Source organism: Candida pseudojiufengensis, assembly GCF_024610245.1.
Source record: "Candida pseudojiufengensis strain CBS 10847 chromosome Unknown scaffold24, whole genome shotgun sequence".
NCBI lineage: Eukaryota > Fungi > Ascomycota > Pichiomycetes > Serinales > Debaryomycetaceae > Lodderomyces > Lodderomyces pseudojiufengensis.
Window position 1 is genome coordinate 46,686 of NW_026261543.1, and position 22,933 is coordinate 69,618.

Below are 22,933 nucleotides of genomic sequence, written 5' to 3' on the forward strand. Positions count from 1 at the left end.
AATTTGATCTTATTTTCATTGACTATTGAAATCTATAAGCTAGTCATCTTAATTTTTGATTAATATTAAACTCCTCTCTTAGAATCTGTCCCAACTAATTTAACTGAATTAAAAATAAATTTAATCCAATTGAGCAAGTACAGAATCTAAAGCTTTTCCTAAATCCAAATTTGGATCTTCCCAATTAATTGAACCAGAAATTATTGAAGTTGGAGCAGATTGAGTAGTAGTTTTTGGTTCTTTTAGTTTTGCATATTCATCTTTTGCTTGTTGAATTAATTTTTCTTCATGATTCCATCTTTTGGTGTATTCTTTTTTAGCATGAGATGATTCTAATGAATATCTATGATAAGCACCATAAATTATACCTGCACCTAAAGCAGTATATCTCCATACATTGAATGTTGTTGACATATCGTGTATTATTATTTAAATGTGAATATGGTTGTTTTCTTTATTTGCAACACTTTTCTCTTCAATATTGAAATTTTTTTTCAGTGTTCTACATAGTAAATCGTAATATTAATATTGATTGGTTGACTATACTTATCACGTGATCGCGTTTACAACACCGATGTATCAAACCAAGTAGTTAAGGCATATTCAACATTACGTCGATATCGCATGCATCTTACAAAAAGGTAGAAAAAGCACTGAATTGTGATAAAAAAATCTCCAAATACTGAGAGTTCTGATGTGCATTTCTTGCAAGTTTGTTTATTGTGTGTTAGCGAAGTAGCATCCTCTCAATTTCTCGAGCTAAATTGAAAGAAACTCAAACTTCGTAGCAAAATGACACAGAAGTGTCAATGAACGATGCGCTTATGAAAGCATGAGTGTTATGAGGTGTAAAATTTGCTCTGGAGTAATAGTTTCAATCATAATTACCACATCAATAAAAGTTGATAAATTGATAATTAGTATTCTAAAAGATTATAATCATCACTACGTAATAATTACCAAATTCCACCAATTAGTTTTATTTGTCAATCAGCATCAATTAAACAAACAAGATTGATTGATCTAACTGCTTATTTTTGTCGTAATTGTATCGAATACATAAAATAACAAAAGTTTGGTGTTTGATAAAACACTAAAAAAAATTAGAGATAAAGTTACAAAGTTCATGAAACTTATAAAGTGAATGATAAATTCTATAAAAACATTAAAATTTTGTTTAATAATTGTAATAATATCAATGTTACTATCGTTTATATCAAAAAGGTCAATAATACCAACTTTCAGTCAATCATTTATAAAAAATACAATAATACATACAACAAGATCATTTTCATCAACAAATTATAATTCAAATTCATATACAAGTTCAAGTTCAAATTCTTCTGGATCATCATCATCATGGAATTCTAATGGGGGTGATAAGTCATATTCTACATCTTCAACTAATCCTTCATCTTCACAACCACCTGCATCTACATCTGCATCATTGAATTATGATTCTGCATTAACAACTTTTAATATTTGTAATATTGCTGTAGCATATCAACCAAAAAATAGAAAACCAAGTACAAATTTATTTAAAAAGAAGAATAATACAGCTGCATTAGATTCACCGACTGGTGAAGATAATTTATTTGTAACGAAACAAATTAAAGATGGATCTATAGCAATAGGAGTAGCAGATGGAGTTGGTGGATGGTCTGAAGCTGGTTATGATTCTTCTGCAATATCAAGAGAATTATGTTCACATATGAAATATAATTTTGAAAATAGTAAACCAGATTCAAGCATTACACCAAAATCAATATTAGATGAATCATTTAAACAAATTTTAAAATCAGATAAAGTTGAAATTGGAGGAACAACAGCATGTTTAGGAATTATTACAACAAATTTAAAATTAAAAGTTGCAAATTTAGGAGATTCATGGTGTGGATTATTTCGAGATTATAAATTAATTAAAGAAACAAATTTTCAAACTCATAATTTTAATACTCCCTATCAATTAGCTAAAATACCACAACATATATTAAAAAAGGCAGAATTAGAAGGTAGAAGATATATAATTGATTCTCCAAATTTAGCAGATGAATATGAATGGGATTTACAAAAAAATGATCTTATTATGTTTGCAACAGACGGAGTTACTGATAATGTTATACCACAAGATATTGAAATATTTTTAAAAGATGAATTAGGCGAAGCGAATAAATCAAATAAATTAGATCAAGTTGCTAATAAATTTGTTAAAGAAGTTGTAAAAGTAAGTAAAGATAGTAATTATCCAAGTGCATTTGCTCAAGAATTAAGTAGATTAACTGGTCAAAAATATTTAGGTGGTAAAGAAGATGATATAACTATTGTTTTAGTAAAAGTTTTATAGTAGAAGTACATACATTAATTATAGAATATAATCCTTTAACACTAGACAGTTCATATTCTATCAGAAACAATGCTCTAGATTGTAAGGCTCGAGAACCGATTGGAGACATGTGCATAGACATTTGTAATGATCGCTCAATTTAAAACTTTTATTGTCGCAAATTGAATGATTTAATAATTTACACGAAATGTTTCAGATTATTTATACGACTGCTTGTAGATATTATTTGATTATTTAATACATCAATTTACATCTAAAATTTAATCCAACTTTCTTTAAATTAAATATGTCAATCAACATATAACCAAACTCATCAGTAATGACTGAATTTAAGTGTCCCATTTGTAATGAACAAATGATTAATTTATCACAATTAAATCAACATATTGATGATTTACATAATGATAATCAAATGAATAATACTTCAATTATAAATTCACATGATAATCTAACTTCAACCTCAAATAATAGTGAAAACGATAAGAACAAATCACCAAAACCAATATCCAAATCACCTAGTTATCGAAGAACAACACCTGTTAAAAAAATCAATAAACTTGCATTCACAGAGCAAGGGTTTAGTATAGGAGATACAAATAGTAGAGATTCAAGTCCAGAACCAATTTCTAATTTTTCATCTACAAATTCAAATAAAAATTCAACTTCATCAACAAACAATAGTGGTAATCATTCTAATGAAATATCTCGTAAACATTGGAAACATGCTCAACTGCAATCACAATTAAAATGTAAAATATGTTCAATAAAATTAAATGTTAAAAATGGTATAGTTAATTGTAGAAAATGTGGAGAATTATATTGTAATGAACATACTCATTATCAAATAAAATTAAGAAATCCAAATCCTGATGATCCAACGGAAAAATTACCACAATTTGATTCATCATCAAATGGTAAATTAAGTAGATGTTGTCAATTATGTTTTATGGAAAAAATGCAAGCAGAAGTAAATGTTGTTGATTTAACTAAAGAATTTAAATCTAAAAGACAAATTCAAATTGATTCCAATCAATTACATCGAACCAAAATTCAAAGAAATTTTATAAAATTAATTAATTTAATGATTGATAAAAGATTTACAAAACAACCTTCCAAACAAAATTCATCATCATTTATACAAACTACATCAAAATTCATATCAATTTTTCAAATAGATGATGATGAAAAAGATCTTGTTGGAAATAATTGGAAAAATGATTCAATAATAACAAATTGTACAATATGTTTTACAAAATTTAATTTTATTATAAGAAAACATCATTGTAGATTATGTGGTGAAATAGTTTGTGATGATAGTAATGGAGTTCGTAAAAATTGTTCAATGTATGTTCCAATTATGGCATTTATGGAAAAATTACCAAATTTAAATTATTCTACAAGGGTTAAAGATAATTGGAGCAATATAGATGATGATTTAAGATTTAGATGTTGTGTTAATTGTAAAAATGCAATATTATATGATTGGAAAAAGCAAAATGGATCAACAACAACCATAGAAGTTGGAGAAGATTTATCTGTTTTCACAATGTATGAAGGTTTATTTTTACAAAAGCAACAAATTTTAAAACTCATAAAGAAATATGAAGAAGGTTCTATAAAAACAGATCAAACTAAAAATTTAAATACTAAACAACAAGAAGATAATCTTAAAATTGGTCATAAATTAATGTTACACTTAAAAGAGTTTGAAATATCACTATTAAATTTTAAAAAAAAATTCTTTACAATGGAAGATAATAAAATTATAGTACGTGACGAGTATCAGCTAAGATATAATAAAATTTTAATGAATATTTATCAAAGTATTGCAACTTTTTTACAAGAAAATATTATAAAATATAGAGATATTAATGAATTACAAAATTCTTTAATAAAACAAAATTTAGCTAATGAGTCAGCTACAAATGATAAAGATTCTTCAGTTTCAATAGAATCTAGTCCCTTGCCTAGACTCACTAAAAAGCAAATTAGAGAACTCCGGGAACAATTGATGGTATTAAATGAACAAAAATTCCTAGTTGAAAAAACTATTGATGAATTTACAAAAAATAGAAAATTTGATGAATTGACTTCATTAATAGATAATAAAAATGAAATTGTTCAAACTATAAATAATTTAGAAGAAGAATTAGGAGAATTTGGATTTTAAAAAATAGTCTCTAATAATCACAAAATTGAATTAAATAAAAGTCTATATCAAATAAATCTATTAAATTTTCCCGTTTGAATCAGTTGAATATGATTCAACATCTCTATTAACATCATCACTAGTACTTGTAGTTTCACCTAATTCTTCAGCTTCTTCTCTATGTAATTCTTCTTCTTCTATTATTTCTTCTCTATCTTCTTCATTTGTATCTCTATGACTTAATTGTAAATCTTCTTCATCACTGCCTCCTGCTACTTTCTCATCATCAACAACCTTTTTATCATCATAATGAACCCATTTTTTCATGAAAGTTGTCAAAACTTGTGCAGTCATAACTTGTTCAGCTTGATACAAGACTAAAGGTACTAATAATATTCCTAATCTTGGATTATTTGAACCATATTGAGAACTAACTAATGAAACACCCAAAGCAGCAGTTTTAGCTGGACCACATAACATTATAGCAACAGTATCTCTTTTATTATAATAAAATGGATTAAATAACCAATATGACCATTTATAAACGAAACTTGATTTTTCATTTGGAAATTCCCATAACCATAACTTAACCCAAAATGGTCTTGCATAAAAATAAGTAATTACAGTAAAAAATAAATACATACCAAAATTAAAAAAACAAATGAAAATTATAGATTTATGACTAACTGATGTAAATGCATGTTGAGCAAAAGCAGTAGAAAAAGATTGATACATAATTAATAAAAGCATAAATGATCCAACTTTATTTAATTTAAATGTAGTTAAAGTCCATTTAACTTGTTTTGGGAATAAATTTTGTAAAACTTGACCAACAAATAATGGTATAAAAACAGATAATCCTAATTGTTTCATTGTTTCTCTATATAGATCACCAATTGAACTATCTCCTGTTGGTTGATAACTTGGATTTCCAAAATCCCATGTTCCGGTCATATATAATTGTAATAAAGCAGGTGTAATAAATGCTCCTAAAACATTTCCAATAAAAACTTCACATAATGTTAAAATATCATTACCATCAGCTTGTTTAGTCATAACAACATTAGAACTTACAGTAGTAGGACAAGCGTGAGTTACAATAAGACCAACTAATAACCATTCATCAATTTCTCCATTATGAGCTGCTTTTATACCAGTTGCAATACCATATATAATAGAACTTGTAATTAAAAAACTTAATGATAAAACAGTAAAATGAGCTCTCCAATTTAATGAATTTACAAGCAATTGTTTTGATGACATTGATAATCCACTAATTAGAAAAATAACAGCAACAGCTCCATATCCTATTGAATATTGAGCTTTTACTGTACCACCTTGTTTTGCAAATTCAGGATATGAATGAGCTAATGCTATAAATGCTGCTAAAAATATAAAAAACCATTGTTTAATTAAAAAATCTAATATCTTTTTGGACCATATATATATTTTTGATGATTGGATCTTCTGGATAGTTGGTGATGATTTTAGACTTTCAAACATAATGCTTATAGGAATTGATTATTGTATAATTGTTGTTGTGAAATGCTATTTGCTTGTCTTGTTATATCATGAGGATTGAACCTATTATCTTTTAGCGGTATATGAACTTTCAAATCTATATCTTGTACTGAATAAATTGATATATTATGTCTTTATTATATATAATTTAATTAAAGTATGACGATATTAACAGTACGTATTTTGTGTAAGAAAAATATTTTTTTCAGTATTGATAAATATTTTAGCTCGGTTAGATTAAGTATAGAGTATAAACGGAACTATCATGAAAATTTGAATAAAATAGTGGTGCTAAGCAGACAAGTTAAAAAGCTCAACATTTCAACACAATTACTTATATTAGACCATTTCAATCCCTTTAAAAATCGGCTAAGAATATGTGCTTTTCAATATTAATATTCTTTACTCCAGACTTTTATAGATTCGGATCGAGAAATAAATTTCTATTTTTTTTTTTTTTTTTTATGCAGAATTTTAAAATTTTAAAACTCGTATCGAATACAAACTTTTCAAAAACTCAGAATATACAAAAGAATGGGATTATAACACCAGTTTTCAAGATCATTAGAACCCAACATGTATGACTGTAGTCCCCATTAGATTGTTTGAGTCGTTTTGATCTTAACTATCTATTTTGGACCAAATCTAAGAGTTGGTTGTAGCATCATTTATTTTAGTTTTTCATTCTTTCGTGGCTAATCCACAATTTTATTTTTACAAACGGCTGAGGTTAAACTTTAATTATTCTCAAACAACTTAATCAGCTTGAAACACGCAAAAACAACACGCAAACTACGATATTCAATCTTAATCTTCAATGTTCGAAAGATGAAGAATGCTTCGAAATCATTTAAATTTTTAATGATGATGGAAAGACTCGGCCATTGTTTCTGGGTTGATCCCAATGTGCTGATTTAAAGTTTTGGAAACTGAGAGTTTGATGCAATGATAAAAGCAAGAGGTCAACATCAACCTTGAAAGATTCACTTAATGCAATTGATCTGTTAATAAAGGGTCTACGCTCTTGAAGTTAATACTTCTTAAGTTAGAGCTCTTTTACGATTCATTTTTTCGTCAATTTTCAAAAAAATAGCAATGTTAAAAGGAAAATTAATGCAAGAAAATGTGAAAGAGAGAGAACGTTTTGTAGAAATTCTGAAGAATAAGTTCGATAGATCAGATAAAAAGAAATCAATCCCCTGAACATCTTCCTATAAAGTCTGTTGAATGATCTTCAATTACAGTTTTTTAGGTTCTGATTGATTTACGTGACTGATATTTAAATCTTACGACATACACTTTGAATATTATTTGTACAACCTAATTAGTTAAAATTGTAAACAAAAGAATTTTATACCAAACATAGAATTAAATAATAATATTTCACTTTAGACCAAAAATTTAAATCGATGCTTTGAAACACAGAATCATTATCTAACAATTAAAGACAAGGAGTATTATATATTCATATACAAACAAACAAATATTTTATAAAGCCAGTGCAATTGATCATATACCAAAATTATTAGAATTGAATGAGAACTACAGAATCACAACAATCTTATATAGAATTTGTTAATAACTTTTGGGGTGTTTCCCCAGAACAAAGTTTTCATATAATTTCAACTAGAATCAATGATTCACTTCTCACTTTAAAAGAAATGATAATATTTTATCAAGAAAAGATATCAATTGAAAAAGAATATAATAAAAGGTTAGAAAAATTATCACATAAATGTCTGATTGGATCAAGAGAAACTGGAACTTTAAAAAAGTCTTTGGATAAGTTATTAGTTGAAAATCAATCAATGATTAATTATAATTGGAAATTTGTAAAATCTTTAAATCAATTGAATTTGGAAAAACTAGAACAATTTAATAATCTATATATAAAGAAAGTAACTAAATTGAAAAATCATATAGATAAGTTAATTCATAAAAGACTGCAAGTGCTAAGAGACCTTAATCAATATAAATCGAAATATCAAGAAGAATGTAGTATGATAAAGTCATTAAAATTATCATTACAAACTACATGGGGAAAAGAATTGGAAAAGAATCAAATCAAATACAATAAAATCGCACAATCATTGAATACAACGAATAAAAATTATCAACATTCAATATCAATTTTTAAAGAAATTAATGACATATATAAGAGAGACTGGGTAATATCCATTAACGATTTCTATAAATTAGAAATTGAAAGGATACAAATATTAAAAATAAATTGTTTCACTTATTGTAATAATATTGCAACATTATGTGTTGATCTAGATCAATCAATTGATTTAGCAAGATCAGAATTTGCATTGGTTGTTCCTCAACAAGATATTCAAGAATTTGGGATAAATTATGGGACAGGTAATAAAATATTTGATGATCCAGTTTATGTTGATTATATGACAGGTTGTGATGAACCTCAAGTTGGGTATACAATTCTGAATCTAAAAAATCCTGATCATAATGAGATTTTAACAAGAACTTATTCCACTTATTCAGCTGCATCTAAAACAACAACAAATGATTCTGCTACTCACAATAATAATTATCCAACTCATCATCATCATCAACCACAAAGAGATTTATACAACATGCCATCATCACCTATTGAAACTTACAAAGAAATTAATTCAACTCCACTTTATACCCAAAACAAAACTCAATTACCTAAATCACCTTTCACTCCATTTTCTCCGTTGAAAGATCTACCTACAAATGGAAGGAATCAAATGACAACATCTCCAAAAGCAAATTTGGCATATAACTATAAAGCTCAAACTCCAATTACAAATTATAATGATGGCAATACGAATTCACCATATAAATCAATGCTTCCTACAACAACACCTACGAAAATTCCACCATTGAAAAATCAAAATGATATTAGTCCTATTAGAAAAGCACCTTTGGATCTTTTATCCCATAAAACTCAATCTACAGTTAGTACATCAGAAGATAATGACGTTTTTTCCCTTGCTCCAAATAAAGACGATAAATTAACTAATAGTCAAGGATCTAATTCATCTCATTCAAATTATAGTTCATCAGAAAGAAATTGGGCATCACCAAGAAGACGTGAAAAACAAATTCAACAAATGCAAGATCAAATTACTAGAAAATCAACAGGTGATTTTAAATATAAACGACAACAACCTCAAATATTAGAGGAGAAACCAATTCAACAACAGAAAGTGCCAATAATGAAAGATTTCTCAATAGATTTCATAGCTAAGGCATTGGAAGATTTGAATTCAGGTGGAGATGGTGATGTAAATCAATTTAGACGATCAGTTCGATCATCTAATGGAGGAAGTCCTATAAAGCAATCTAACGGACATCATCAAATACAACTTAATAATCAATATAATTATAATGATATCAGTCCGAAAAAAATGAGACCCAAATCGGATTATATCGATGATCATAATGAAATAGCTCAAAGGTATGATTCAATAAACTTTACTAGACCAAAATCAATGATTGATATCGCAGAGACAAAACCAATACAACAACAACAACAACAACAACAATTAACAAACCAAAATCCATATCACAAGATCCACCCTTATCAAAAATACAAATCACAACCACCAACTCCATCAAAACCACCCCAACAACAAAAATTAACACCAATAAATCAAAAACCATATCTAACAAAAGCAACAGCAAAATATTCATATAAACCACAACATAAAAGTGAATTATTTTTTAGAAAAGGTTGGGAAATGTATATTTTGCATAAACAAGAAGATAATTGGTTCATATGTGAATTAGGTGAGAATTGTAGTGATGAATTTATTGGAATGATTGGATTAGTTCCTGGTAATTATATTGTTGAACATGATTAAAGAGTTATTGGAGATATTTTTTAATTTATACAGTTTTATAGGCACTTTTTTATGTTATTACTATGTATATCTATGATCTACCGACTCTTGAACATTCAATTTTTTCACTTAAAATCGATCTGTTGAGTCCTCTTCAAATTATTGTCATTGCTTGATTCACATTTCATTCTTCCATTTATTATTGTTTAAACTGGTCTTCAATTTTAGCATACAATGATTGTAATCGCTTAATTTATTGCGGCAAGAGAAATTGGTCTTGCAGCAAAAATTCCTTTTTTTTATCTCCGAGTTTTGCATCTAAAAATAATATCTAGTATCATTTTCAACTACTTGAACTACGAACTTGTTGAAGATGATTGCAAAACCAACAAGTCAACTCACAAAATCTACAAATTCAATTGAAAATTTACCTCCCTTTATAATAGGAGGAGCAGTTTTCAATCATCAATATTCAAAAAATCCAGAATCTTTACCAATTGAATCCATATTAAAAAAAGCTTTTTCATCAGGATTTAATGCAATAGATACATCACCTTATTATGGACCATCTGAAGAATTATTAGGGTCCGCTTTAAAAAATTTAAGCACTGAATTTCCAAGAGATTCATATTTCATATGTACTAAAGTTGGACGTATTAAATTAAATGAATTTGATTATTCTCCTTCAAATGTTAAATTTAGTGTTGAAAGATCTTTAAAAAGGTTAAATACAAATTATTTAGATGTTGTATATATGCATGATATTGAATTTCAATCGTCTGAACAAATTTTAGAAGCATTAAAAGAATTAAAGAAATTTAAAGAAAAAGGAGTTATTAGAAATATTGGTATAAGTGGATATCCTGTTAAATTTTTATATGAAATTGCAATTATGTGGAAAGACAAAACTGGAGAACCATTAGATATTGTACTATCTTATTGTAATGGTTGTTTACAAAATAATATTTTATTTGAATTTTATGATAAATTTAAAAATGAAGCAGGTATAAAACAAATCTTGAATGGTTCGATATTATCAATGTCATTGTTGAGATCTGAACCTCCACATTCATTCCATCCAGGTAGCAACGAACTAAAGCAAAAAGTTCAAGAATTATACACTGATTTAAAAATTGACTTAGCTGAATTATCTACTAAATATGCAATCAACGAATGGTTAATTAAGTATAAAAGTCCAATAGTGTTAGGTGTTTCTAGTATTAAAGAATTGGATGTTGCAATTGACTCTTTAAGATCACTTGAGGAAACAGGATTGCTGGAATCTGATGCAAACTTGATCAAAACATTTCAAAAAGGATTATGTGATCATTGTAATGAAACTTGGGTTAGTGGGAACCATTGATTATAGATTTATAGACTTTTGATAGACATATAAAGCATTGTTAGTATGATAGTATGATGGTTATGCGAGAAAAATGCGCTTTAAATAATACCAACGCGTTACTTGTGTTTGTAACTCAAAATGTTCTACAATTTGATTCCATTTTTACTTGTAACAAGCGTCAAAGCACGTTTAGCACCAATTTCATATCACTTCCAACTCACCTGAAAAAAATTAAACAATGGCGTATAAAAGATCATACTCAAAACTGAATCAACAATCATCGAATCAAGATCAAACACAACAAGAAGAAACAGAAATAATTCTAGATTCCAAAAAAAGAGTTACAGTAAGAAAATTTAATAATGTTAATCTAGTTGATATAAGAGAATATTATATTGATTCAAATGGTGAAAAAAAACCTGGTAAAAAAGGTATATCATTAACTGAAGAAAGTTATTATAAATTGATTGAATCTCATAATAAAATACAAAACGCGTTAGATATTTTAAATGGAGGATCTAAAACAAATAAGGAACCAGTGAGTAAAAAACCAAAGATTGATAAAGTAAATGATGAAGAATCTAAAAAAGTGGAACAAGATGGTGAAGAAGTTAATTTGAAAGATGAAGATTTTGTAGACAATGATAGCAAGGATACTAAGAAAAAGGCGAATGCTAACGAGGAAGATGGAAAAGCTGAAGATGAAGAAGTTAGTGAAGAAGAAGACTAGTTTCGGTCTACCATATAAATTCAAAAAGAATAAATCATACTCATGTTCATAGATAGTCACCAAGTCTAAATATCATTAAGCTGGAATATTACGCGCGTATTTGCTAGTTCCATAAATATATAAGAGTTTCCGCTTTTCGAATTCCAATCTCAATTATTATAGATTATGAAATAGCAATATTAAAATTTTAAAATGTACAAATCTAATCTCAAAGGTCACAAGACCTTTATCTATTTTAATATACCGATAGATATTTCAGTTTAGTGAACTTGCATTATTTTTCAACTGTTTATACCGTGTAGAATATTAGAAAAGAAATGTCAAACATAGTTAGATCTACAATTTTATATAACTTTTCTAATCACAAATTCCGTAACTTCATTCCCTTGTCTTATCTTATGTCACTTAAAAAAGTTTCACCAATAGGGACAGTTTGAATCAATATGATTAAAAGTCAATCGTTACAAGGCTCATAAAAAACCATTAACAAACAAACCAATGAAACCATATCTGGATTTGTTTCATTTTTTTCAATTGACTCTTTTCGTTTTGAATCAAAGAGGCTTGTGGCAAAAGATGACGCAAATTTATTTTTTTACCGAAGAATAACTAGTATTGTTATCGCTCTTGATTCATTGACTGTCTGAAATTACATCCTTCTACTTAGCTTGAATTAAATAGAACAGATTGATGAGTGGCCTAATATATGAGCAGCAGACCTTGATAAGATATTAAAGTTTTTAGTAAGTTTGCTGTCTGATATTAAAACTTTGTTAAAAATTTAATCATAAATAAAGTTCTTACACAAAACTTTTGATCAATGCAATTCCATTTCTTTTCAATATTTTATTAATAAAAACAATATCTTAATTTTCAACTAATAATTTTGTATAATTTTCATGAAACTTTTGTTTATATCATCATTTTTAATAGTCTGTGATTAATGAGAATATAGCTTAAGGAAAGAATGATAGTTTAATTTGAGAACATCATATCTAAATCATTACTATAATAATATATCTACGTAACAAACTTTCACCAACATAGTAATTTCATATAACTCGTATAATACAACCTAATTTCATTGAAAGACTATAGATTCATACTTCATACAAAATGGAGAGTTCTGATAAATTATTAAATGATGAGAGTGAATCTACTATCAACACTTCTCAAACCTTGAATAATCACATACTGTCAAAAAAATTAAATCATAAAAAATCAAAAAAGTCTAGGGTACTTAACAATTTAAATAACAATACTACAACAAATCAAGCTAATGATTCAAGTAGTGATATCAATAAAAGTACGTCGTCATTAGAAAGATTAATAAATTCAGGTTCATATATTGATCATAGAAAATATGATGATTTAGCACATTTACATTCATCACCTGCAAGATCAAGACGAAGATCCAATGGTAATGTTTTCAAAAAAGCAAATAATAATAACAATTACCAATCTATACCATCAAATGGAGATTCACAGGATCTTCAACACCCAAATGTTCAGCATGCATCAACTTCTCCTACTTTACCTTTAACAAATCGAAATTTACAACTGTTACTAAGAAATTCTTCAACTTCAACAAATAAAGGTTCTGAATACAATAACAATCAAAACCATGATTTACGAACTGACAAAACGAATGGAAATATGTCCCCCAACACAATTGCAGTAGATATGGATCAATTTACAAAAGAACAAAGTCAATTTGCAAGATCACAATCATGGCAAAACCCATTTGAAACAGAAGATGGTGAAGCTCGTCATATATATTCGGATAAATTCAATAATAACCAAAATCAAGAAGAACAAGATTCATATTCTGTAAATTCATTGGAATTTGGGGAATCAAACCCATCTTCAGATCATTCAAGTGACTCTACTTCATTGGATGATGTTTGCTATTATAATTATGATCGAGAAGATGAAAAAAGAAACGAATGGCCGAATTTAGAGGTTTTGGAAGAATTCATAAAGGAGGAATATGAAGAAATTGAAAAAGAACAACATGAAAAATCCATGGACCATCATCATACTGTTAATTTCGGTAAAGATGTAATACATGATAATCAATCTAATAAGTATGCATCTAAAGTAGGATCACCAACTTCAACCAAAATCAATCCTTCATCACCTCCAAAAGGAACTTCTCCTACAGAAAAAGATACTAAAACTGAGAAATATGAAGAAGTGCTGGAGCATGATAGAGAAAGTTTTGATGAAAACACACCATTGGTTGATAATTATAAAGTTAATGAATTAGAGTCTCTAGATCTGTTACATGATTCATTTAGAATTAGACCAACTCCAACTCAACCATGGGAAAAATCAAAAGATCAAATACCTACTATTCTTAATAGAGGTCCTAGTTATAGTAATCAACAAAATAGTAATGGAAAAGATGGTGAATTATGTCGATTTACATATTTTAGAGAAGATTTACCGAAAACAATACATTCACCAACATTAGGAGGACTAATTAACAATGAAGAATCAAATTTAACAATATATGAAAAATTAGTTGAATTATTTAGACCAAATTTAAAAATATCTGGTGCACCATCGACTAGTTCACATTCGCATCAACACAAAAAGCAAGAATCATTGAGCTCAAGTAACTTACAAGCTTTGAAAAATACAAGAGCAGGTAATGAAACACCATTACCTATGACATCTGGTGACTCTTATATAGCCGATCCGTTTTGGTTAGATGTATTAGATCCTACTGAAGAAGAAATGAAAGTTATATCAAGAACATTTGATATTCATCCATTAACTACTGAAGACATTTTTTTAGGTGAAGCAAGAGAAAAGGTTGAGTTATTTAAATCTTATTATTTTATTTGCTTTACTTCATTTGATGTTATATATGAAAGAAGAAAACAAAGAGCAAAAGAACAAGAAAAAAAATTCAATAAATTACAAGAAATGTATGATAATTTTTCAGATAATGGAAGTATATATGGAAATTCAGGGGCAACTTTCAAAAATCAATTAAATAGATTTTTTAATACAATTTTCAAAAAAAATAGAAGAAAACCATCAGCTTCAGTTCATGATATTCAAATGTCAACTACTGTTAAATCAAAAACCAAAAAGATTAGGGAAGGAGAATTATCACCTTTAAATATGTATATCATAGTCTTTAAAAATGCTGTTATAACATTTCATTTTTCACCAACACCACATCCAATAAATGTTAGAAGAAGAGCTAGAATGTTAAAAGATTATTTGACAGTTTCATCAGATTGGATATGTTATGCATTAATTGATGACATTACTGATTCTTTTGCTCCAATGATTGAATCTATTGAAGTTGAAGTGAATCTGATAGAAGATGCAATTTTAAGAATGCATTCTGGTGAACATGATGATTCAGATGATTCAGATTCAGAAGATGAAAATGAAAGTTATTATCATGCTAGTACTTTTAGACGTCAACAACCTCATCGTCGAGAAAAACCTGGAATGCGTCATAAAAAATCACAACCAGATAATCATGAGAATGTTTTCATTTGGAGGAAAAGATCAAAATCAACGGTTGATCATAATAATAAAGGTTTGTTTACGGTGAAGAAAACAAAATCAAAATCTAGTTCATCTTCTTCATCGTCTTCAGAAACCGGCTCATCAAAAATTTTAGGTTGGAAACGGAAAGGTGATATGTTAAGAAGAATAGGTGAATGTAGAAAAAGAGTAATGTCTGTTTTAAGATTATTATCATCAAAAGCAGATGTTATTAAGGGTTTCAGTAAAAGGTTTAACGATTTAGATTCAAACAGTTCAAATGCAAATTATCAACATCAATCTGAAATAGCAATGTATTTAGGTGATATTCAAGATCATATAGTAACAATGATTCAAGCTTTAAATCATTATGAAAAATTATTAGCAAGATTTCATTCAAATTATTTAGCTCAAATTAATATTGATATGACTAAAGTTAATAATGATACTAATGATGTTTTGGGTAAAATAACAATTTTAGGTACTATTGTTTTACCTATAAATGTTGTTACTGGTTTATGGGGAATGAATTGTTTAGTTCCAGGTCAAGATTATGATGGATTAGCTTGGTTTTGGTGTATTGTTGGAGCAATGGCTTTATTTAGTCTTGTTGCTTATAATTACGCAAGGAAAGTCACAGGTTTATAGAATGTTCGTAAATAGTAAATGTTTTAATGCACTGACTTTTTTAGATACTTTAGTTATTCACTCTTTTATAATTGGTACAAAAGTTCAAGCATGGGGAACAATTAGCTAATCTTATGCAATGGGTATTCCTTCAATTAAGATTTAACTCACACAAATTACACTCTAATCAAGTTAAAGAACAGTATGAAGGAAGTTACAAGTAACCACAATAGTTTTTCAAAATTGGTTGTTGGCAGGCGCCAGTGGACTCCTCTCCATCCCACCTTTCAATTTTTAGATTTTGAGATTTTGGTATCAAAAGATGCAGAATTTCTTTCTGATTAAGACTATATATGGAAGTATGAGCCGCGTGGCATTTGTTAGTGAGTTATTTCAATTTAAAGGTCTCGTCCAAGTTGCAAATTATTAAAAATCGATAAATAACTCAATCGGAAATGCATAAACAAGACTTTTTATCCATATAAATGAGATTCAAAATTATCTAAGCTATCCATTGATACCACCTTTAAGTAAAATTCGACAAACCTTGTAATTTTGTAAAAACTGGATTTGCAATTTGTACTTTTGAGGCCAAAGCAGTAGGCTATATTGTGTATTCAGATTACGTAATTTTTTATAGATTAAGTTTCATCTAAATTTAAATATAAAATTTAAAAGATCAAACATTGCCTTCATACATTTTGACAACCAATTTCATACAATTGTTTTTGTTAATTCAATTGACGAAGAATTGAATCAATTAGCATCTATATCATAAACCACATATTAACATATCTCATCAATTATTCAATCCAACAAAACAATTCAAAATGAGTCTTCAATTATCAATAGTTTTTGGAATTATGGTATTTCAAATGACATTTTTATTAATTTTAGTATTACCAGTTCCATATATAATTAGATCTAAAATAATTGAATTATATAATATAGTAACAAATTTTAAAAATTTTAAAGTATTTTTAATATTTTCAATATCATTAATGTCATTACAATTAATGGATTGTTTACAAAGATTACAAAAATTTCAAAAAAATGAAAATTCAAATTTATCAAATGGTTTTGTAAATTATGATAGATTAGCTTCAAAATTTTATTCTCAAAGAAATTTATATTTAAGTGGTTCAATATTATATTTAACTTTATGTATATTTACAGTTGTTACAATAGTTAAAAAATTAGTTTTAAAAGAAAAAATTTATAGAGAAGAAATTTTAAAACAAACTAGTGGTAAATCAACAACAACTACATCAGATAATAATGATGCTACACTTGCTGAAATTGAAAAATTAAAACATCAAATTGAATTTAAAGAAAGAGATATTAAAAATTTAAAAGAACAAATAAAAAATAATCAAGCTGCTTATGATAAATTAAATGTTGAAACAATCATAACGAAAGATGATTAAAAGTATTGAACTGAAAATTGTTTACGGCCATCTTAATTATGAAGTATTTAGCTACATTATTTGTATTTGGCTAAACTAAATGTTATATATATTTTTTAGTTGCTAATATATTATACAAAGCTAAAATACAAAAATCATTATATATGAGAACTATATTGACCACTAATTAAATTTCTAAAAGATGGAATTTCTTCATTATTACCACCAGCAGATTCATCATCATTTAAATAAATTTTACAACTATTTAATACATCATTAGCATTTGAAATTGCAAATTTTAATTGTACACCAGATTCACATTCTTTACCTATACCATTAGTCATAAATCTTGCAATTAATTTTTCTTCATTTGCCCCATTTGATTTTAATTTGATTAAATTATTATATCTCCAAGTAATTCTATTTTTATCTTTATTAAAAGATCCCTGTGGTTTTGACAGTGCTGAAGTTGCTTCAACATTTGAATCTAATGCAACTGATACAATTAAATTTTCTAAAATTATATCTATTGGTAAATTTGATCTTAAACTAATCATCAAACTTGATTGATGAGGTTCAAATTTCCAAATTTGTTGAATTAATATAGGAACTTGTAAATTTTTAATTAAATATTTTAATCCACCTAATGTTTTTTTGGAAATTGATAATGGATCAATTGAATATTGATTATTACCTAATTCTGTAAAAAATTGTTTATTAACAATTAATTTATCAAATTTATATGGTATATTAATTTGAATTGGTGATTGATTTTTTAAATTTCCATTATAATTAAAAGCAACTTCACCTAATAATTGTGAAGAAATTAATTGACCATCTTTAAAATTTGCATTTATAATTTCTGCAATTGATGTATTTAATCCTAAATTTGATGAATCATCATTTAAATTAAAATGTTTAAAATCATTTTTTAATAATGATCCTGTATCTTGATTTACTAATGGTTTAAAATTTTGATTATTAATAAATGAATTTCTTGAAATTACTGAAGGTGGTTGAATAAATGAATCTCTTGTATTTGTTGATGATGATGTAGCAGATGGTAAATTATGGAAAATTGTTGAATCTCTTGATGTTGAATTAGTTGAAGTTGTAGTATCATGATGAACAACTTTTCTTGATGGTGGAGGAGCTGGTTTATTCGATAATGATGACGAAGTTTGACTTTCGTTGAAGTTGTGGTTGTTGTTGTTGCTGTCACTACTATTGTTATTTCCCAATTCTGAAATACCTGTTAATGCACCAGCAACTGCTCCTGCTGCTGCACCAGTAGCACCAGCAATTCCAGCAGCGACGGTAGTAGCTAATCCATTACCACCAGCTTGAGTATCAACAACTGGTTCAATAGGTTGTTGTTTTGATGAAGGTGATTCAATATTAAAACCATTTTGTTCACTTCTTGGAGTTGCACTGATTGGTTTTTGATCATCTCCAACCTCAAATGAATATTTTCCATCACTACTTTGTCTTGATCTTTGATGAGTGTCAAGGTAAGCGCTAGCTGGAATACTTTGTTTTGGTTGTTGAAATAATTGTGGAACCTGTTGAGACAGTTGTTGTTGAGAAGTTTGTTGAGGAATCTGTTGAGATTGTTGTTGATATTGTTGAGGTTGTTGAGGTAATGATTTATTGTTTGATTGAGAAAATGATCCAATTGCTGGACTTTGACTTTGACTTGGAGTTTGTTCATTAGTATCTAATTTATGTCTTTGTAATAATGAAGATCTTCTTCCATTATTTATTGAATCTTCATCACTTTCATCTTCATCTTCTTCATCATCTTCCTCATCGTTATCATTATATTTAATAACATTTGGTGAATCGATTGGATCTTGAGTAGATCTGATAAATTTATCATGAGTAGGTGTGATTGGTTGTGATTGTTGTTGTTGTTGATGTTGTTGACTAGATCCAAAGTTAGATTGTTGAGTTGAATAATTTTGAGTTTGTTCCGGAAATGCCGATTGTTGTGATGGTTGTTGAGATTTTTTAGTAGGTTGTAATGGTTGGAATGGAGATCTTTGAGTTGGTAAAGCAGTTACACCAATGTTTGAATTATCATTTTGATGACTATTAAATGAATCTTGTCTTTGATTACCAATTGGTGGTTCTAAAGTTGATCTTCTTGTTGCATTTCTTGAAATTGGAGCAGATCTTGTAGTTGAAGTTTCAGTTGATAATGAAGCATCTTCTGGTATAGCTTGTTCATGATTTAATTGATTTTGATTTTGTTGATCTTTCTTTTTCTTTCTACCAAATATTGAACCAACTCTTGATTTTAATTTTGATTGTTTTTTAGGAGATGAAGAATCAGATCCAACACTACCGGTAGAAGAAGTATGTTTATCAAGTCTACCAAATGAACTCATTCTTTTTTGTTTTGGTGGTGGTTGAGCATTTCCTGTTGCTCCTGCTGCTCCTGTAGATGAAGATGGAAAATTAGATTTTGGTAATTGAAATTGAGTATTTTGTAAATAATCTAATTGATTTTCCATTTCATGATCTAATTTAAAACTTCCTAATAAATAATTAGTTGAATTTTCATTATTTTTTAATTCTTTTGTTAATTTTCCATTAAATAATTGAAAATAATTTAAAATTATATCAAACATTAATTGAATTTCAATTTTTTTAAAATCTTCTAAATTTTGAAAAGTTTGAGGAGCTTTATAATTCCATTGATATTCACCATCTTTTGTTAAATTTTGACTTATTTCATTTAATTCTTGACCATTTACAATTAATTCTGAAATTCTAACATCTTTTTCAATTAAATCTTTTAAAGGATTTATAATTTCTTGTTTTAAATTTTTTTGTAATATTTCATTATTATTTAAATCTAATTGAACTGAATTTAATAAACAATTCCAATTCCTTGGAAAATTATTAAATCCAATATTACTACGTTTTCCAATTTTATTAGCTTCTTCAAGTAATGATTTTAAAGCTTGATTATGAGAAGAAATTGCAGAACTATATTGATTGAACCATGCTATTAAATCTTTGTTTAATCCGGTTGATCCCGTGATAACATTGGGTACTATAGCAGCTGCTTGTTCTGGTGATTTTGATGTTAAAATAGTTGTTGCAAAATTGTACGATTCTTCCATTGTTGAAACCACAATTGATTTGTTCTTTTTTATCTAGTGTTATAATACAAAATTCTCTTCTAGTGTTATGCTAATTGAATTGATTTAGATGATATTAGTCTATGATTGATCTGTTAATTAATACAATTGGTTTTAACTAGAAATCTATTGCTAAAATTTATAACCCTATTATTAATTTAAAATTGAAATTTTTGTCCCTCTCTTTATTTCTCTCGCTTTAAACACGAGTTTTAATAAAGAATAGAAGAATCTTAACTTTAAATAAACTTTAATTTATTTTTTAACAAGCTCAAAGTCATTTCTGGGATTGTCGTGTTTTATTATTTTAAGACTTATTTAGTGAATCCTTCAAAAAATTAAAAATTAGAATTAAAGGCTTACCATGGCTTAGAATTTGGACCTGTGTAAAATCATCATATTTTGATTGTATGTGTTGATCTGTCGATATGACAAAACAAAATTTATAACCCATTACTTAAAGTTCAAGAAGTTATGAAAAAATGTTACAAACGGTGTTTCGATCATCGAATTAAATCAAGATTTGTTTTACAATCAGTACAATTTGAAATCGTTTTGAAATTCTTGATCTTAGATAATTACAATACATAATTTGGAAACTGTTTTTATGAATAAATTATTTCCATAATGGTAGTCAAATTGGATCAAAGGAAGCGAAATATTTACATAATCAAAAACATCATTTGATGGCATGGTTCTACTTAACAAGAGATGTTTTTACCGAAACTTTACAGAAACAAGAAAACAGAGGTCTGCAATGACGGTGAATAAATATAGACATTTAGGAGAAAAGAGTCACTCAGACAAGGAAAAAATAGTTGGTTGAAAGGGTCTATCATAGAAGCAACACTGAGACATCAAAATATTTTCTTTTGGTTCTAGGAACTTTTACAGAGTTTTGTCCAAACCCGGGTCGTAATGTACAACTTCTATCTTCAAGTGTTGAGGCTGAGATGATTCGTGTTTTTTCATGTTCTATCTGGGATCTTAAATGAGGGAATATGTCTTTAAATTTGGTCTACCGTTTTTATTTGTTCGGATGCCTTCTTTCCCCTATCTGTTTATATTTATCAACCATTCTTACCGGCCAGCGTTTGTTTAATTCTGCAAAAACTTTGTCAGGTTAAATTAATTAGTACGGGTACAACTCTACAGATCTCTGGCCACGGGGTATGGCATGGTAAACAATTCAATGAATGTGTCCCGAAACTGGAATATCATGAACATAGTTATATTAACTGGTTTTTTACCAACTACATATGATAACGATTTAAAAAAGTTTAGACTAAAACAAAAGAGAATATCCAATTATATCAACAGCAAAGATAGAAAGATTGCTTAGAATTTTCCAATAAAATAAATGAGAATGAGTTGGAATTCCAGATTCTTATGATAATGTATAAATTGAATCTTTGAAATTTTTATCGTTTTGAACCTTGAATGATTGGTGGATGGTTTTCTCGAATCGCAGGTTATGTCTATGCGTTTATTCTATAGGTTTTATGGTTGTATTTTTAAATCTTTGTAATGTTTCACTTGTCGTAAATACTTGTTGATAGATATAATTTTGGAATAAGTTATCTAATCTAGATTTTCGGGAACTTTAACTAGTGATACAACGACGTAGGGCACTTAGTCCATTTGTTTTTCAAAAAAAACTTCTTGAAGAGTAAATACTTCAATTTGAATAATACGAAATCTCTATGAGGGAGATTTGAATCTGAGAAAAGCTCTAAGAAGTTTGGTATATAACAGAACTGATTTGATTCAAATTATGATCTTAAAAATATCGTCTGACATTTGATGCATTATTTTCAGTATTCTCCATAATTGATTGACAACCAAGAGTTCATCATTATATCATTTACCCCAACTTTTCATACTCACACCATCTAAGATCAACAAAACAAGAAAAATTTTTAAAAAATATAATCATCATATTTCCTGCAATCATTTCATTTTGAAAAAAAATTGATAAGAGAATTATTGTATCAAATTTAGTATGGAAGTAAAGATGTTAATTAAGTGCTAAATCAAACGTTTGGTCCCTACTAATTTAATCGTTCTCATACCGCAACAGCACAAACCTTAATTCATTGAACATATTTAGTGAGATATGAATTTTAACAAAAAATAAAAAAATAAAAAAGAATTTACCGGGGGTTTTTTTATATAATCGCAAATCAATTTGAAAATCAATTCAAAGTCTGATCTGTATTTCTAGATTCAATTCATTCTCAGGTGATACGTTGGTTTGGTTTCCTATTAATATGAAAATTAGTGATGGAAGAGAAAATCTTGAATAGAAACTCAGGATGA

At 27.6% G+C, this 22,933-nt stretch overlaps 10 protein-coding genes across 10 annotated transcripts; 7 read left to right on the forward strand and 3 right to left on the reverse strand. All coding sequences in view use genetic code 12, as the record gives it.

The window, feature by feature from the left end:
• Positions 1-120: 120 nt before the first annotated feature.
• KGF55_005365 (F1F0 ATP synthase subunit e) lies at positions 121-414 on the reverse strand (the record flags this gene model as incomplete). Its single annotated transcript, XM_051760370.1, has 1 exon — positions 121-414. One exon carries the CDS (start codon positions 412-414, stop codon positions 121-123), a length of 294 nt encoding a protein of 97 aa, XP_051611907.1.
• A 784-nt stretch (positions 415-1,198) lies between these two features.
• Positions 1,199-2,344, forward strand: PTC7 (type 2C protein phosphatase; the record flags this gene model as incomplete). Its single annotated transcript, XM_051760371.1, has 1 exon — positions 1,199-2,344. The coding sequence occupies one exon, from the start codon at positions 1,199-1,201 to the stop codon at positions 2,342-2,344; it is 1,146 nt and encodes a 381-aa protein (XP_051611908.1).
• A 319-nt stretch (positions 2,345-2,663) lies between these two features.
• Positions 2,664-4,514, forward strand: PEP7 (Pep7p; the record flags this gene model as incomplete). The annotated part of the gene is made up of 1 exon (XM_051760373.1): positions 2,664-4,514. The coding sequence occupies one exon, from the start codon at positions 2,664-2,666 to the stop codon at positions 4,512-4,514; it is 1,851 nt and encodes a 616-aa protein (XP_051611909.1).
• A 60-nt stretch (positions 4,515-4,574) lies between these two features.
• RCH1 (Rch1p) lies at positions 4,575-5,996 on the reverse strand (the record flags this gene model as incomplete). Its single annotated transcript, XM_051760374.1, has 1 exon — positions 4,575-5,996. The coding sequence occupies one exon, from the start codon at positions 5,994-5,996 to the stop codon at positions 4,575-4,577; it is 1,422 nt and encodes a 473-aa protein (XP_051611910.1).
• A 1,553-nt stretch (positions 5,997-7,549) lies between these two features.
• Positions 7,550-9,865, forward strand: HOF1 (formin-binding protein; the record flags this gene model as incomplete). The annotated part of the gene is made up of 1 exon (XM_051760375.1): positions 7,550-9,865. One exon carries the CDS (start codon positions 7,550-7,552, stop codon positions 9,863-9,865), a length of 2,316 nt encoding a protein of 771 aa, XP_051611911.1.
• A 352-nt stretch (positions 9,866-10,217) lies between these two features.
• Positions 10,218-11,207, forward strand: KGF55_005370 (D-arabinose 1-dehydrogenase (NAD(P)(+)); the record flags this gene model as incomplete). The annotated part of the gene is made up of 1 exon (XM_051760376.1): positions 10,218-11,207. The coding sequence occupies one exon, from the start codon at positions 10,218-10,220 to the stop codon at positions 11,205-11,207; it is 990 nt and encodes a 329-aa protein (XP_051611912.1).
• Positions 11,208-11,427: 220 nt separating this feature from the next.
• Positions 11,428-11,919, forward strand: KGF55_005371 (chromatin-binding transcription coactivator; the record flags this gene model as incomplete). Its single annotated transcript, XM_051760377.1, has 1 exon — positions 11,428-11,919. The coding sequence occupies one exon, from the start codon at positions 11,428-11,430 to the stop codon at positions 11,917-11,919; it is 492 nt and encodes a 163-aa protein (XP_051611913.1).
• A 1,116-nt stretch (positions 11,920-13,035) lies between these two features.
• Positions 13,036-16,080, forward strand: MNR2 (putative Mg(2+) transporter; the record flags this gene model as incomplete). Its single annotated transcript, XM_051760378.1, has 1 exon — positions 13,036-16,080. One exon carries the CDS (start codon positions 13,036-13,038, stop codon positions 16,078-16,080), a length of 3,045 nt encoding a protein of 1,014 aa, XP_051611914.1.
• An 809-nt stretch (positions 16,081-16,889) lies between these two features.
• Positions 16,890-17,486, forward strand: KGF55_005373 (uncharacterized protein; the record flags this gene model as incomplete). Its single annotated transcript, XM_051760379.1, has 1 exon — positions 16,890-17,486. One exon carries the CDS (start codon positions 16,890-16,892, stop codon positions 17,484-17,486), a length of 597 nt encoding a protein of 198 aa, XP_051611915.1.
• Positions 17,487-17,623: 137 nt separating this feature from the next.
• KGF55_005374 (uncharacterized protein) lies at positions 17,624-20,596 on the reverse strand (the record flags this gene model as incomplete). Its single annotated transcript, XM_051760380.1, has 1 exon — positions 17,624-20,596. The coding sequence occupies one exon, from the start codon at positions 20,594-20,596 to the stop codon at positions 17,624-17,626; it is 2,973 nt and encodes a 990-aa protein (XP_051611916.1).
• Between the last annotated feature and the right edge of the window lie 2,337 nt (positions 20,597-22,933).